Consider the following 18,781-nt stretch of genomic DNA (forward strand, 5'->3'; position numbering starts at 1 on the left):
GTTTATAATGTTCTCTTTATTTCCAACTAGCTTATTTATAACTATCTGTTTTAAGCATTGTAATAGCTTAATATTTAATAAGCTTATCCTTATTCTCAACTAAACATTATGTTAAAAGATACACTGAAGCATATTAAAAATTTCAAGAGTTTGCCTGCACAAAAATTGAGTCAAATGAGGCAGCGTCCAATCTAACATATAGACTGGAGCTCCAAGGAGCTGTGCAAAATGACTTTTATAGCCTGAAGGGAGCAGGGACAAGGAAGATACACTAGACAAAAAAAGCAGATTGGGGGGCACCTGGGTGGCTCAGTTGGTTGAGCAACTGCCTTCGGCTCAGGTCATGATCCCGGACTTCCAGGATCGAGTCCCGCATCGGGCTCCCAGCTCCTTGGGGAGTCTGCTTCTCCCTCTGACCTTCTCCTCTCTCATGCCCTCTCTCACTCATTCTCCCTCAAATAAATAAATAAAATCTTTAAAAAAAAAAAACAAAACAGATTGGTTATTGCAATCTTTTGGGGCTGGCAGTGGTCTATCAGGCAGACTACCTAACTGGTGCTGATCAGGAGTTTCTTGACTGACTGGTTTAACATTCCATTTCTAGGAGAGCTGAAACTGTAATTAAGTCTTGGTTTGGTGACGTGGGGCTTGCATAAGAGACTATTTTGGGTCTGTTTTCTTGTTTTTAACAGTATCTATTGTATTACTCAGCATAGTAATTTATGCACATATCATAGCAGCTGTGGAATAGTCCACATGATTCGAATCCCAATCTACTTTTATGGCCTGTGTGATTTGAAAACATTATTTAAACTCTCCAAATCTTTGTTTATTTACCAGTGAGTTAGACTTAGTATTACCTACCTCCAGGATAGATGACCATTAACTAAGATAATATATGTAAAGTCTTCAGCACAAGGTGTGGTGTGCCAGTAAGTGCTCAGTTGATGGTAGCTAGAAGCTCAGTACAGATGGACACAGTAACAGAGGAATTATTCTAACCATTTTTACCATGTCTCTCTACTTCTTCCTAATATTTCTCACATGTAAAACCTGAAATACAATCTAGCTTCCCATTAAGCTTTGTTTATGTGGTTTTCCAGATGTTTTCTATCTATAAATATTACCTCTGACATCACATTTCTGGATTAACAGGGTCACTGTCTTTTCTTGCTTTGTTTTGTTTTTCCCATTTCTGTTTGGTACCCCTAGTTGAGCACAGAGGTACATGGTCGGTGCTTAATAAGTATTTAAAACAGCCTTTGAAGACACCAGGTATTTTGCCAAAATTAGGTTGCATTTAGAAGTGTCAGTCAGCGCATTAATAGACTCACCAATACCAAAGTTAGAAAAATGCAAATTCTTTCTTAACCCCTATAAGTGAGAAATATTTGACTGTCAAAAATCATTATTTTTTTTTAAAAAACTGAAAAAGATCTTGAATTAGTGTTTACAGTGCCAACTTGATATAATTGATTACTTCACTAACATTCTCAATTAACAATTGCTCTCACTAAAGACAAATTTCTAAAGTAGATTAAGGTTGTGCTTTGTTTTTCTCATTTACATTAAATTAGTAGTATGAGAGTTTATAGACCTCTAAACATGTTTAACCTTGAAAAGGTGTTTTCTTTTGCTACAATGTGTCAAGTTACCTTTACGGGGAAGGAGCCTTGATTTTTTGGTGTTTACCATAATGAATAAACTTTGGAGTTTTACATTTAAATTGTCTCGTGTTTTGTCTTGTCTCTTCTATTGTAGGCATTGATTGTGAAGTAAATATAGATGAATGTCTATCAGATCCCTGTCTCCATGATGGAACTTGTATTGATGGCATCAATCATTATACCTGTGACTGCAAGAGTGGATTTTTTGGAACACGCTGTGAAAAAAATGCAAATGATTGCCTCTCAAATCCTTGTCTATATGGAAGGTAACTATTTTTGTTTTTCTATTATTAAATCAGAAAGTAAATTTAACTCACAATATTTAAGACTTAATGTCAAGGGAAAGTTGATAAAGATAATTTTAATTATGCTCTTTCATAAAACGAGAGCTAAGTACAGTTAAGATGACAGATGCTGCCTGTTCCATTTAATGCCATGTACTGATACATTATCTCTGCCCTTCTTTTATTTCTGCTCATTAGCATAAAGTAATTTTCAATAAATGTGGATTAATTGGACTTTAATATACTTAAAGGTAACTGCTCACAGTAATAGAAGTAGCTGGTAAGATGATGAGACATTCTATTATTTGCTCTGTGAAGGGATAATACCACACACTTAGAATTCAAAATGTTCCTGGCTCTCTCATCCCCATGTACATGTAAGGTATTTTTTGACTCTATTTATGGAATTATATAATAACTCTCCTGCTCATGGATAGAATATTAGTTCATGCAAATTTAGACCCTGGATATTTCTAGGAGATGCAGGTGGCAAAGAAGAATGGTTCATAGATGCACCAGCCTTTTTCTGCAGCATTATTTTTCTTTTCTAGTTCTGCCACTGACTTTGTAAGCAGGGGAGAGAGGATGAGGATGGTAGCTCATGGCAGTGCAATTTGGCCATAGCTGACTTCAGTTCCCAACATAAACTCTAGATATACTTTTTATCTTTAGAACTTTTCTTTCTTTACACTGCCATGGGGAAGATGGAAAAAATTAAAATTGATCTGTTCTTTCAGTCCAGTCACCTTGAAGGATAAGAAGCAGGAACAGACTCTGCCTTCTATTGCTCATGGGAATGTATGTTTTTTCCCTTAACTGGAAAAGAAAAACTTTAAATAGTGAAACTCCTTTGAAATTATGCTTTACTGTCTTACTTATTTAAAAATGTAATTCTGTGTTTCAGATGTATAGATCTCGTTAGCGAGTATCAATGTTCATTTGTTGCAGAATGGACTAGCTCAAGATGTGAGATCAAGATTAATGTAAGTTTTATAATTTTTATTAAATTTGAAGTAATTCAAAAGAAAAACCAAAGTACTCGTTATAGGTTTCAGAGTCATTTCTTCAGCAGTTATGGATGATTTAACTGCTCTCTCATCTTTCTTCTTTGGAATTTCTCAGCTACTCCAAACAGAACTAAAATCATATCTTCTTTTCATTTTTCCTCCTCTGTGTCTTGTTATCAACAATTTCAACAATTTCTGCAACCTGGATCCCTCCTTAATTAAGTCCTGGAAGTAGTTATTGTCAAAAGAAGGATCAAAAGGCTTATACTTTACCATCTGCCTCCCCCTTTCTGGTCTTAGGACATACAGGTGTCTGTGGAAGTGTAGGGATGAGAGGACATTAAATTGATTCAGATATCACAAGAACATAAATACTGACTATACGTGCCAAGAGGTGGGTACATGTAAAGAACACCAACACCTGAAATACTTTCGTGATCTTTTTTGAGTCTTCAGGAGTCTGCAATGTGATTGACACATGGCATTTTATGTGGGATGCCTAATTAGTTGAGAAATGTCAGTTACCTGAAGTTTGAGACCATATTTGGGAGATGAGAATCTTGTGAGCCTTCCTGAATAATAGGACATTCTTCCAAATCATTCCTCTCACATGGTAAAGGAAGAAATTATTGTAACTAAAAAGAGCCTCTAATATTGTGATACTATGGATATTTTATTTAAATCCTTTGTTTCTCCCTTGGCCATAAAATAAAACTACAATAATTTCTACATCACACAGTCATTGGTGTGATAATGCACATATGACATGGTGGGTATTCAGTAAATGGTCCTTTCAGAAGGAATGCTGGGGTGGTTAAATGCATTAAGGAGAAACAGGATTGAACCACTGTCTTGCTACTTACTTTCTATGTGTTCTTGGATAAATTATTTGTATTCTGAAATCATATTTTAGCTATTCAATGAGGGCAGTCATCATAACACCCCACTCATGGGTTGTTGGTTGTTGTGAGGATTAAATTAGGTAACGCATGTAAAACAATTAACACATTTTCTGACACATTATTTTTTAAACTTAATTATTTATTGCTGTTACATTGATTTGATTCTAGAGAGTGAGGCCATATTTGATGTAGAAAAGGAAGTGTCATAATTAATAAATTCCCTGGTAAGAATGGACAAGGCATCTATCTTGTTTGCACTGTTATACATATTGCCTGTGGCAGTCTCTAAAACCCTATCTCCTGGTAGTATAAATATAGCATTCTTCTTCAGAATTAAACATATATGTAAATAAATATTTTCTTTTATATAGAAAGTTGTATATATTCATACACACATACATGCAATATTGTGAGAACAATTATTAAAATTCTATCTATGTACTTCTAGATTTCTTCCTTAAATCTTTTATTTTTTATCTTTTTTACACCCAGTGCTCCATGTAATACATGCCCTATTTAATACCCACCTCTAGGCTCACCCAACCCCCCACCTTCCTAACCTCCAAAACCCTCAATTTGTTTCTCAGAGTCCACAGTCTGTTGTGGTTTATCTCCCCCTCCCAATTTCCCCCAACTCACTTCTCCTCTCCTTCTCTCAATGTCCTCCATGTTATTCCTTATGCTCCACAAGTAAGTGAAAGCATATGATAATTGACTCTCTCTGCTTGATGTATTTCACTCAGCAGAATCTCCTCCAGTTCCATCCGTGTTGTTGCAAAAGTTGGGTATTCATCCTTTTTGATGGAGGCATAATATCCCATTGTATATATTGACCATATCTTCTTTATCCATTCATCTGTTGAAAAGCATTTTGGCTCTTTCTAGAGTTTGGCAACTGTGGCCATTGCTGCTATGAACATTGGGGTACAGATGGTCCTTCTTTTCACTACATTCATATCTTTGTATCTGTGTTTGTACATCTGTATCTTTGGGGTAATTACCCAGTAGTGCAATTGCATAGGGTCATAGAGTTGCTCTATTTTTAATTTCTTAAGGAATCTCCATACTGTTTTCCAAAGTGGCTGCAACAACTTGCATTCCCACAAACAGTGTAAGAGGGTTTCCCTTTCTCCACCTTCTCTCCAACACTTTTTGTTTACTGTATTGTTGATTTTGACCATTCTAACTAGTGGAAGGTGGTATCTCAAAGTGGTTTTGATTTTAATTTCCCTGATGGCTAATGATGATGAACATTTTTGCATGTGTCTGTTAGACACTTGTAAGTCTTCTTTGGAGAAGAAGTCTGTTCATGTCTTCTGCCCATTTTTTGACATGATTATCTGTTTTGTGTGTGTTGAGTTTGAGGAGTTCTTTATAGATCTTGGATATCAGCCCTTTGTCTGTAGTGTCATTTTCGAATATCTTCTCCCACTCCATGGACTGCCTCTTTGTTTTGTTTACTGTTTCCTTTGCTGTGCAGAAGCTTTTGATCTTGATGAAGTCCCAAAAGGTCATTTTTGCTTTTGTTTCCCTTGCCTTTGGAGATGTGTCTTGAAGGAAGTTGCTGTGGCCAATGTCGAAGAGGTTACTGCCTATGTTCTTCTCTAGGATTTTGATAGATTTCTACCTCATGATGAGGTCTTCTATCCATTTCAAGTTTATCTTTGTGTATGGTGTAAGGGAATAGTCAAGTTTCATTTTTCTATACATAGCTGTCCAATTTTCCCAGCACCATTTATTGAAGAGACCATCTTCACTGTACATTATTTTCTGCTTTGTCAAAGATTATTTGACCATAGAGTTGAGGGTTCATATCTGGGCTCTCTACTCTGTTCCACTGGTCTATGTGTCTGTTTTTGTACTAGTGCCATGCTGTCTTGGTAATCACAGCTTTGTAATAAAGTTTGAAATCAGGCAATGTGTTGCTCCCAGTTTTGTTTTTCTTTTTCAACATTTCCTTAGCAATTCGGGGTCTCTTCTGGTTCCATACAAATTTTAGGATTGTTTGTTCCAGCACTTTGAAAAATGCCAGTGGAATTTTGATTGATATGACATTGAAAGTATAGATGGCTCTAGGCAGTATAGACATTTTAACAATGTTTATTCTTCCAATCCATGAGCCTGGAATGTTTTTCCATCTTTTTATTTCTTCTACAATTTCTTTCTTGAGTGTTTTGTAGTTCCTCGAGTACAGATCCTTTACCTCTTTGGTTAGGTTTATTCCCAGGTATCTTGTGGTTCTTAGTGCTGTAATTACTAGAATCGATTCTCTAATTTCCCTTTCTATATTCTCATTGTTAGTGTATAAGAAAACAACTCATTTCTGTATATTGATTTTTGTATCCTGCCACATTACTATTTTTATTTTATTTTATTTTATTTTATTAATTAATTTATTAATTTTTAAATTTTTATTTTATTTTAACATAAAAATGGACTCATTACCCTCCTTATTAAATGACTATTTGTTTCACTTAGTGTATCTTAGGAACCATTACATTGTAATACAAAGAGTCTTGACTCATTCCTTTTACTTATTTATGTGCATTAGGGCATTTTATTTGCATGTATGTATTACATACCTAGAAAAAGAATTGGATTTTCCCTCCTGTATTTTCATTTTGCTTCTTCATGGTCTTTGATACCAGCTGCTGTTGAGTACAGTGAAACCAAACTGATGGGACAGAAGCAGATTATTTTTCCATGTTTTTAGATCTTTGAGTTGTACCTCAAATCTGAAGTGGATCATTCCACACTTGTTTAACCTTTCCATGAGGTTCACAACAATTTCCAAGCTCTTTGCTTATTAGTGATTTCAAATTCACTAAAGTAATCATGCTTCATCGTTTTAGTTAGAAACCAGACGATGACTTTGGAGTATGGCCTATTAAGAACCTAGAGTTTGTCTCTCTTTTCAGATCATTAATGCTTTTGAGAGCATCTGCCAGGACATTCATGTGCACCATTACGATGGCACAAAAAAACTGTAGAAAGAACCTAATGCATTCCTTTTAATACTACATTTTCCAGATAAGTATTGAAGAACCTCACTTAGGGGCACCTGAGTGGCTCAATCAGTTAAGAATCTGACTCTTTATTTTAGCTCAGGTCTTTATAAGACTTATAAATTGTGAGATTTTTGTATTTTTTGTATTTTTTTTATTAAGTTCAATTAGGCAACATATAATACATCATTAGTTTTTGATGTAGCATTCAATGATTCATTAGTTGTGTATAACACCCAATGCTGATTGGATCACATGCTCTCCTTAATGCCCATCACCAGGGGAGTGTTAAAAAGAAAACCAAACCTGCGCCATCACAGTGCCTGACTTCAAGCTATATTATAAAGCTGTGATCACCAAGACAGCATAGTACTGGCATAAAAACAGACACATAGACCAATGGAACAGAATGAAGAGCCCAGAAATGGATGTTCAACTCTATGGTCAACTAATCTTCAACAAAGCAGGAAAGACAGCCACATGCAGAAGAATGAAACTGGACTGTTCTCTTACACCATATTTTTTGTATTTTTCTTTACTTTTTTCTTTCTGACACTGGCCCTTCCATCTCTCCTTAGAAAGTCTTTTCATGCAGCAATATTTAAATTATTTTCTTATATTCTCATCTATAATTTTAAGATTAATAACACTTTTAGAACTTTAATCCAGTGAATATATTATTATGATTGATATAAAGTAGGGGCAATAAATTTTCTAAGAATTTTTGTCAAAGGGTCTGTCATTTATTGATTCCAGTTGCCTTATTTTTCATGCACTAAGTTCCTATATATGGGTCAGTTTAGGATTATCTGTTCTGTTCTTCTGCTTTTTAAAATTCCATGCTGTCATCTATATTAATTACAGTTCAACAGAGTTTTGGGGTTTTTTTTTAACTGTTCTTTTCACTAGTACATTAAGTACACTCTAAATGTAATTTTGGTCATTCATTTTGCAAATACTGAATATTTTTTATCTATGAAAAACAGAAATAAAATAGTTTTCAGAAATACCTCCTGCTTACCAGTTCTAATGGAGATATCAATATAGATGTAAATGTGTTTGTTACTTAGCTGACCAATTTATCGTAACTTCCTCTGTTTTGTAATGCCCTAATAATAGTCTCTGAAGGGCATTCATAGATCAATGTCTTTTTTTTTTCCTAAGATTTTATTTATTTATTTATTTGAGAGTGAGAGAGCACGAGCTGGGGGTGGGAGAGGGTAGAGGGAGACGCAGACTCCACACTGAGCAGGAAGGCTGACATGTGTCTCTGTCCCAGGACCCCAAGATCATGACCTGAGCCGAAAGCAGATGTTTAACTGACTGAGCCACCCAGGTGCCCTGAGTCTGTCTTTCTAGGTTAAAGAGCAGTGGAGAACCATGTGCAGTACTGAGGCAAAAGAACACTCAAGTCAGTATGAGGCAGAGTGATAAATCTGATGTTCTTGGCAAGTAAGAGAGCAAAGTTTATGTTGGGATTTGAGGGGAGAAACCACAAGCAAACTTGTTTTCTTTCTCTTGCTTGTTTTTTAAAGGTTTATTTATTTATTTACTTAAGAGAGAGAGAGAGAGAGAGCAGGGGGAGAATCAGGAGAGAAGCAGACTCCCCGCTAAGCACAAAGCCCAAATGGGGTTCCATCTCAGGACCTGAGATCCTGACCTGAGCAGAAATCAAGAGAGATGCTTAACCAAATGAGGCATCAGGCATTCATTTCATGAATTTAGCACAGTGTTTAATTTAAACTCTGATGTACTTTTCCTTCTTATATTTGATTCATTTGTGCATTTCAGGCTATTTCTAAGACAGTGGTTTTGTTTTCTGGTATTTCAGTAGCTTTCTTTCCTGGAAGTATGTCAGACACATTTTTAATAGAGAAATAATAATATTTACTACAGAAATCCCAACTTGGGCATTTCATAATCTTGTTTGATTTGTTGAAATAGCAAATTAAACAAATGCATTTTCTCTATATCAAAACATCATAAAGCAGATTAAATTGAGTATCAAATAAAATCTTCTTCCTAGAAACTATTTTAGTCCATGTTTAACCATGTAATAAAGAAAGAAAACAGAAAATTAAAATATTGGAAGTAAAATTGAGATATTTAGGCTTTACCATATACATTATCTTATTCCACAGCCAAGAGACTCCTTTGAAAGAGAAATCAAGACATGGTGGTAAATGAGCCCCAAGGTGGAATTCAGGGCATTTTGTGTCTATGTGGTTTTATTCTGGTATCATCTTGCTATAAGATATTGGTGAAGTCAGTAACATCCTTGGGCTTGGTTTTTGTTTTTGTTTTGTTTTGTTTTATTTTGTTTTGTTTTAGTAAAATAACATTGTTGGACTGGATTTTTGCTACTCAGTGTTTGGTATGTGGACTGTCAGCATCAGGATCACCTGAGGGTTTGTTAGAAATAGATAAAATCAGGCCTCACATCAAACCTTTTGAATTTAAATCTGCAGTTTAACAAGGTGCCCAGAGTATCCATAGGCAATTCAAGGCTTAGGAACAATAAACCACATTAGAAGTTTTTATTCAGAGCTACACAAAATTGGAGAAATTCTGTGAAGTTTAATAAGTCTTTGCATTGGGTAAGGTAAGGCTGTAATGGGTACCATGTTCTGCTTCCACCTTCAGATAGAACAGTTTCATGATTATCTGTTTAACATATTCTGTTTCTCCAAGATCTTATTTGAAGAAAGTACCCCAGTACTTTAGAAAACAGTGGTATGAGAAAGAAAACACATGATTCCATGACAGAAATGCTATGATAAGGAGGATCTCAAGTAATAATTTTCTATTCTTCTGGGAAGTTCAGAGATCATAGAGCAACTTCTGCATCGAAACTACACAACTCAGATGGAGCACAACTATCAGAGATAATTGACACATTGACTAGCCAACCTGTCCTTTTGCTCTAACTAAACAATGAACAATGAATACATCCCTGCTGTCTTACTTTTACTCTTCTATAGATTTCCTGCCATGGCATTTTTAATGCAAGATGAATGGACATAGAACTGGGGTATATGTTAATTGTCTAGATTCCCTTGGTCTGCAACATACTCCTAGCTTCTTTCTCTTTCTCTAAACACCCAGCCTTTTATTCTCATTTTCTGAAGTTAAATGAGTAAATTCTACTTGGAAATCACTTTATTATATTTAAATAGGGTATAGCAAAGTAATATAAATGATGAACAGAAGGAAAGGTATCAGCCTTATGTTTTGCACCAGGAAAGACCAAGAATTTTAAATGAATATTTGATTTTTTTCTAAAAAGAAATTGCTTTTGTATTTTCCATTTAGCCTGCTAATTAATTTAGTAAAAGATTCTTGTAAACCCTAGAGACAGAACTTTTGGCAGTCTAAAAATGATCCCTTTCTTCCCATGGGAGATATAATTCAATTAGTTTATGTAATGCTTTCTAATAAATCATTCTATGTATACCCAGGTGTAGGCCTAAGAGGAAAACATGTTGTTTCCATGTCATTCCCTATGGAATTCTGCATTTACATTCCACGAAAATAACTGCAGTACCTGCACTAAGTCTACTCAGTGCCCTTGGTTATCCTTAAGGAGTTTACAATTTCAGCAAAGGTAGAACAAATATCCAAATGGCATTCATTTATAAAAACATACGTTTAACTGTATCACTTGGGTGAGTGTAAAAGATCACCATCTGGGTTCGAAGCATAGCATGACTTTAGTTTTATAGTCAAGGGTACAATCCATTTCTTATTGAAAAGGATATTAATTAAACTCTCTGGTGATTTTGACAAATCCTTAATTTTTCCTGTGATAAATGATATGAATGCAGTGGCTTCACATTAGCCTTTTCAGCGTGAGTTTTTATTGTTATGTTAAAATTTCTTAAAAGTCACTGTTTATAAGCATAAATGTCAATCATCCATAGCTTTAAAAATATCACTTTATAGATTAAAATGTAAAAATAAATCTCATGATTATATATGTAATTATCCTTGAAGATTTAGTAACTTAGAATCCAGAGTGCAAATGATTCATATTTTTGTATATCCATTAACAAATATTGTGTAGACAACATGTTAAGAGTATACAAAAATGGTTTACTAGTGATGTCATAAAATTCCATAAATTATTTCTCATAATTATATGTTGCAAACCTTAACATTACCTTGAAAAATGATGTCATACCTTGTTTAAAGCACCATGCTTTGTGTTTTCCAGAATATAAGCACATATGTAATATCTAAAATAAAAATTTGGGGTACCTGGGTGGCTCAGTGGGTTAAAGCCTCTGCCTTCAGCTCAGGTAATGATCCCAGAGTCCTTGGGATGCCTGGGTGGCTCAGTGGGTTAAAGCCTCTGCCTTTAGCTCAGGTCATGATCCCGGTGTCTAGGGATCAAGCCCCACATCAGGCTCTCTGCTCACCAGGGAGCCTGCTTCCTCCTCTCTCTCTGCCTGCCTCTCTGCCTACTTCTGATCTCTGTCTGCCAAATAAATAAATAAAATCTTAAAAAAAAAAAAAAATGATCCCAGAGTCCTGGGATTGAGCCCTGCATTGGGCTCTCTGCTCAGCAGGGAGTCTGCTCCCCCCCACCCCCGCCTGTCTCTCTGCCTACTTGTAATCTCTGTCTGTCAAATAAATAAATACAAATCTTTAAAAAATAAAATATAAACTTAAGAGCATATGGCATGATATGGTAGACACTAAATATACTAAAAAACTCATTTTCTGTTCTAGTTGAATGGCTGAGATAGAGGCTGGCAAGGCCCTTGTCCATCATAGTATAAAGGGAAACAAGATAACATTTACTGAGCAGCTTTTAGGTCCCAGGAACAGGGCTAATTACTTTATATTTATTTTATTTAATTCTCATGGGAACCTGTATGAAGTGGATGAAATTATTGCCATTTTACACATAAATGCACCAACAATAAATAAAATACCAAAATACCATTTATTTAATAAGTGGGTAAAAGTAGTAGACAAGTATAAAAATACTCAAATGCTTCAAAAGTAATACAGATATTATCTAAGTTCCTTTGACTCCACAAATTCCCTGTATTTCTGGGACTATAGGATGAAGAAATACTAGACACAAATTTGGATAGTTGGGAAAAGTGGCTAATTAAGATTCTGATCAGACACACAATAAAACTGTGGACCAAAATGGTAACATATGAGGCACCTGACTTTCCCTCTTGCTGTGGATGTGCTGAGTGCGCAAAACAATGCATGCAGCAGTTTCCCTTGGGAGAAATCCAGAAACTACTATACATTGTGCAACTGAGAAAATTCTCACAATGGAATAGGTCAGAAAGTTTGAGACAGACTCTCACCATAAATCCCACTCTTGCAAAGTGCTATACATTCAGGAAGAAATCCCTAACTTCTAGCTTCTCCCTGAGAAATGGTGGGTTTGGACCCCACACCTAGCATCCCAAATTTTAAGAATATATAAATCTAGAGCTTTTATATATATATTCAAAGTTAAGTTGTTAGCAGAGACATGCTAGTACAAAAAAAACAGCTGCATTTCTATACACCAGCAATGAACTAATAGAGAAATTAAGAAAAAAATCCCATTTATAACACCAAAAAGAATAAAATATTTAGGAATAACCTTGACCAAGTAGGAGGTGAAAGATCTGTATACTTAACACTATAAAATATTGATAAAAGATGATTAAAGAAGTTACCAAAAAAATGGAAAGAAAGAAACAAAAGATATTTCTTATTCTTGGATGGAAGAATTAATATTATTTAAATGTCCATACTTCCTAAAGGGATTTATATCCAATTTATGTTTATATAAATTTTTATATTTATATATAATACATAATTAAATATAAATGTAGATATGAATATATTTATATAAATTTATATACAATTTATATACAATTATATTTAATACCACCCTTATCAAAATTCCAAAGGTATTTTCCATAGAACTAAAAGAAAAATCTTAATATTTATATGTAATCACAAAGGACTCCAAACAGCCAAAGCAGTCTTGAGAAAGGAAAATGGAACTGGAGGTATTACACTTTCTGATTTTAATCTATATTTAAAGCTGTAGTAATCAAAGAGTTTGGTTTGGCATAAAAACAGAAATATGGAATAATGGAACATAATAAAGAGCCCATAAATCTATGCAAATAGGGTATTAATTTATGACAAAGGATTGAGGAAAGGACAGTATCTTCAATAAATGATGTTGGAAAAACTGATAGCCACATGCAAAATAATGACTCTAGACTTCTTTCTTACATCATCATGAAACCAGCTCAAAATGGATTAGAGACTTGAATGTAAGACCTGAAACCTTAAAACTAGAAGAAGACATAGCTGGTAAGCTCCTTGGTATTTAATCTTAGCAATCATTTTTTGGGTTTGACACCAAAGGCAAAAGCAAAGAAAGCAAAAAATAAAAAGACCTACATAAAACTTAAAAGGCTTCTGAATAGCAAAGGAAACCATTAGCAAAATGAAAAGCTACCTAGGGGATGGGAGAAAATATTCACAAATCACATATCTAATAAGATATTAATATCCAAAATATATAAGGAACTCATGCAACTTAATAGCAAAACAAACAAAAACCCCAAACTCAATTTAAAAAATGGGCAGAAGGCTTGAATAGACATTTTTACAGTGAAGCTATACAAATGACCAATAAATATTCGGTGATGAACATAACTAATCATCAGGAAAATGTAAATCAAAACCACAGCGAGATATTTGTCCCATGCCTGTTAGGATGTCTGTTAGCAGAAGCACAAGAGAATAACAGATGTTGGCAAGGATGTGGAAAAAAGGAAACCCAAATGTACAGTCATGGGGGCAATGTAAATTGGTAATCACTACGGAAAACACTATGGAGCTTCCTCAAAAAATTAAAATAACTACCAAACAATCCAGTAATCACACTTCTGATTAAATAGTCAAAGGAAATTAAACCATTACCTTGAAGCCATATCTGTAGTTCCATGTTTACTGCAACATTATTAACAATAGCCAAGGTACAGAAACAATCTCTGTTCATCACCCAATGGTTGGGTAAAGAAACTGTGGCATCTAGGCAAGATGGCAGAGGAGTAGGGGACCCTATTTCAAGTGCTCCCCTGAATTGAGCCAGATATCTACCAGAGAACTCTGAACACACATGAAATCAGACTGAGATACAAGATTCTACACTTCTGGATTTCTTTGGGGGCAGAGGATGATCAGTGCAGAGGTACAAAGGAGTTGGGAGTGTATGGACAGATATCAGAGGATAAACAGAAGGAGGAGGGAGCCACCAGAAGCAAGCCATTGGAAAGTAATGCCCCAGTGCAAAAGTGCCCTGTGCTTGGGGACCAGCAATAGCTTGGAGACCGGTGACTGCGAGATGGAAGAGACTGATAAAAGCACTCAAACAGAACAAAGGGACTTAATGGACAATAGCTGAGACCGGGTGCTACAGGTGTGGACCTAAGCCCATGGTCCCATGCAGCTACAACCTAACTGCACCTGAGAGGACCTGGCATGGGCTTGAGTCAGCAGTCCCTGGGACTGGGCTGCCACAGCCAACACAGCCACCTCCACTACCTCCACTGCTGCGGGGGGCTAAGGGCACCCAGGGTGGGCTCAAATCAGCAGTTCCTGGGGCTGGTAGCAGCAGCTGCTACCACAGCTGCTGCCTCCAACAGGACTGAGAGGACCTGGCATGGACTTCAGTCAGTGATCCTGGAATGTCAGCAGCAACTGGGACCAGGCTCTCCCAGACCAGTATCCCTCATGGTTTTGGTGGCACAGGGGTACAGAGACAAGCGGGGGCCTCAGACAACCACTGAGAGAGTGGCTGGGGGGTGCCGTGAATGCCCCGTGGGAGGTTCTGGTGTTCAACGGAGTTTGCAGAGGAGGGCATCTTTGTGTTCTGGACCATTCAAAGAAGAGCAGAGTGCAGCTTCTCTCTGAGGTGGAGGTCTGGATGTGACAGTTTACTTTGGTCTGACCCTCCAAAAAGGCATGAAAGTTGCCAGAGAACAAAAACCTCCAGAGAACAAAAACCTAAAAAACTGGTTTCCATGAAGCCCAGCCCCCTTGATAGCCCACAGGGCAACTCCACCCAAGCAGGACTGACTGAAAAACAATGCAAGCCTCTCCCCCAGAAGACAATCCAAAAGAACAAGAGGAAAACAACCATAAGGACCCCATAAAACTGTAAAACCGTTGGGGTATTACAGGAACCAGGGTTTCCTGGTGTTGACCAGGAGAAAACAGTATATTAAGCTCCCAGTATTGCCTCATAGCCTTTATATTTCTTAGATACTTTTTTCTTTCCCTCTTTTTAAAAAATTCTTTCTCATGATTCTCTTTTTTTTTTTTACCTACTTACCATTTCAACTAGAAGTTTAATACAATATATTCCATAGTAACTTTTCAACTTGAACTTTTTCATACATATAGCTTTTTCTCTTTTACTTTTGTTTACATATATATAGATATAAGCTTCAATGTAGTTCTTTTTCCCTATTCAATACTACCTTTATATATAGACCAGTTTTAATTTCCCTGTATCTCTGGAAAGTTGAGCCCTCTAATAAAAACAACAATATATACACCCAGGAAGAACTGAAATACCCTTCCTCACTCACATCAAGGGATTATAACCACCTTCCCATCACCCCCCCTTTTTTATTTTGTGGTTTTATGTTTTTTGTTTTTTTTTTCCTTTTTCTTCTGTCGGTCTTTCTGTTTGTTTTTGTTTTTATACTTTATAAATCTTATTCTGTGTGCTCATTTTGACTTTTTTTTCTCTTTTCTTGGTGTTTTTGTTTGTTTTTGTTTTGTACTTTATAAATCTTACTTTCAGGGCTCATTTTGGCTGTTTTTGTTTGTTTTTTTCTTCTTTCTTTTTGATGGTGACTTCCATTTGTGCCCACACTTCCCAGGATGCACCTTGCCTGGATAGTGGTTGATATTTTCACCTATACATCCCCTCAACCACAACTCAACAAAGTGATAAGGAGGAGGGATTCCCAACAAAGAAAAGACCAGAGACAACGACCTCTTCAGCAGATCTACTGCATAGGGATCTAAGCAAGATATCAGAAATAGACTTCAGGGTAGTAGTTATGAAGACAATAGTCAGGTTGGAGAAAACTATCAATGGCAACATAGATTCTCTAAGGGCAAAAGTGAGAGAAAATCTGGCAGAACTTAAAAATGCTATCAATGAGATCCAATCTAATTCAGATATTCTGACAGGGTAAATGAGGCAGGAGATTGAATTAGCAATCTAGAAAACAAAATGATAGAAGAGAAGGATCAGGAGGAGGTCTGGAACAAACAGCTTAGAATCCATGAAAACAGAATTAGAGAAATAAATGATGCCATGAAACGTTCCAATGTCAGAATTATTGGGATCCCTGAGGGGGTTCAGATAGAGAGAGGACTAGAAGATATATTTGACAAAATCCTAATTGAAAATTTCCCTAAGCTCCCAGTATGAAATGGAAAATGAAACAAGCAATCATATCCTAGAGGCAGAGAGGACACTCCCCAAGATCAGTGAGGATAGACCAAACCCCCGGCATGTGGTAGTGAAACTCGTGAATCATAGAACCAAGGAAACCATTTTTAGGGCAAGAAGGGGAAGAGATTCCTTATGTACAGAGGGAAGAATATCAGAATAATGTCAGACCTGTCCACAGAGACCTGAAAAGCCAGATTTGGCTGACAAGACATATTCAGAGCACTAATAAGAAGAACATGGAGCCAAGAATTCTTTATCTGGCAAGGCTGCCATTCAGAATAGATGGAGAGATAAGAAGCTTCCAGGACCAGCAGAAACTGAAAGAATATGTGACCATTAAGCTGACCTTGCAAGAAATATTGGGGGGAGTATTTCTCTAAAAGGAGAAATACCACAAGAGTGATACAAAACAAAGATATATGGAGACAATCCATAGAAACAAGGACTTCACAGGCAACATGATGACAATAAAATCTTATCTGTCAATAATCACTCTCAACGTGAACAGCATAAATAAAATGGCACAGGGTTGCAGATTGGATAAAAAGACAGGACCCATCCATATGCATCTACAAGAGATGCATTTTGAACCTTAAGATCCATCCAGACTGACATGAAGGGATGGAGAACTATCTTTCAAGCCAACTGACCACAAAAGAAAGCTGAGGTAGAAATTCTCATATCAGACAATTTAGATTTTAAGCTAAAGACTGTAGTTAAAGATACAGAAAGACACCATAACATTCTTAAAGGGTCTATCCAACAAAAAGATCTAACAATTGTAAATATATATGCCCCCAACATGAGAACAGTCAACTACATAAGCCAACTATTAACCAAAATTAGGAGACATATTGATAATAATACGTTCATTGTAGGGGATCTTAACACTACACTCTCAGCAACAGACAGATAAACTAAGCAGAGTATCAATGAAGAAACAAGAACCTTGAATGGCAGAATGAACTAGATGGACCTCATAGATATACACAGAACATTCCACCTTAAAAAAACAAACAAACAAACAAACAAAAAACAGAACAACCATTCTTCTTGAGCACACATGGAACTTTCTCCAGAATAGACCACATACTTGGTCACAAGTCAAGTCTAAACTGATACCAAAAGATTGACATTATTCCCTGCATATTCTCAGACCACATGCTTTGAAATAGGAATTCCATCACAAGAAAAAGATTGGAAGAAATTCAAACACTTGGAAGTAAAGACCATCTTTCTCAACAAAGTTTGGGTCACTCAGGAAATCAAAGAACTTAAACAATTCATGGAAACCAATAAGAATGAAGACCCATTGATTCAAAACCTATGGGATATGGCAAAGGCAATCCTAAGGGGGAATATATAGCCATTCAAGCCTTACTACTCAAAAACAAAAATAAAAACAAAACAAAACAAAAAACCAATAAACAAACTCTCTTTACATCTTAAAGAACTGGAGAATCAACAACACATTAAGCCTACGCCATGCATGATAAGGGAAATGATTAAGATTAGAGCAGAGATCAATGAATTAGAAAGCAGAGATACAGTAGAACACATCAATGAATCTGGAATCTTGTTCTTTGAAAGAATTAATAAGATAGATAAACCACTGACCAGACTAATCCAAAAGAAAAGAGAAAGGACCCAAATTAATAAAATGATGAATGAGAGGGGAGAGATCACAGCTAACACCAAGGAAATAGAAACAATTATCAGAAATTATTTTCAACAGCTATATGCCAATAAGTTAAGCAACCTAGAAGAAAAGAATGCATTCCTGGAAACCTATGAACTTCCAAGACTGAAACAGGAAGAAATTGACCACCTGAATAGACCAATAACTAGTAATGAGATTGAAGCAGTGATCAAAAATCTCCCAAAAAACAAGAGTCCAGGACCTGATGGATTCCCTGGGGAATTCTCCCAAACATTCAAAGAAGAAATAATTCCTATTCTCCTGACACTGTTTCAAAAAATAGAAACAGAAGGAAAACTTCCAGACTCTTTCTATGAGGCCAGCACTATCTTGATCCCCAAACCAGCCAAAGACTCCATCAAAAAGGAGAATTTCAGACCAATATCCCTGAAAAATATGGATGCCAAGATTCTCAACAAGATCCTAGCTAGTAAGATCCGACAGTACATTAAAAAGTTATCCACCATAACAAGGTGGGATTTATCCCTGGGAGGCAAGGGTGATTAAACATTCACATATCAATCAGTGTGACAGAACAAATTAATAATAGAAGAGAGGAGAACCACATGGTCCTTTCAATTGATGCAGAAAAAGCATCTGACAAAATATAGCATCCTTTCTGATTGAAACTCTTCAGAGTATAAGGATAGAGAGACCATTCCTCAATTTCATAATATCCATCTCTGAAAAACCTACAGCAAATATC

General features: G+C 36.0%; 1 protein-coding gene and 1 pseudogene across 1 annotated transcript in view; one reads left to right on the forward strand and one right to left on the reverse strand.

The window, feature by feature from the left end:
- Positions 1-18,781, forward strand: part of EYS (eyes shut homolog) — a 1,640,601-nt gene that overhangs the window by 610,288 nt on the left and 1,011,532 nt on the right. Inside the window, 2 exon segments of the mRNA XM_059401541.1 lie at positions 1,762-1,933; positions 2,856-2,934. Coding sequence (XP_059257524.1) covers positions 1,762-1,933; positions 2,856-2,934 — 251 coding nt within the window.
- LOC132017230 (small ribosomal subunit protein uS8-like) lies at positions 6,443-6,826 on the reverse strand (annotated as a pseudogene).

The sequence above is a fragment of the Mustela nigripes genome, chromosome 5 (assembly GCF_022355385.1).
Source record: "Mustela nigripes isolate SB6536 chromosome 5, MUSNIG.SB6536, whole genome shotgun sequence".
Taxonomy (NCBI): domain Eukaryota; kingdom Metazoa; phylum Chordata; class Mammalia; order Carnivora; family Mustelidae; genus Mustela; species Mustela nigripes.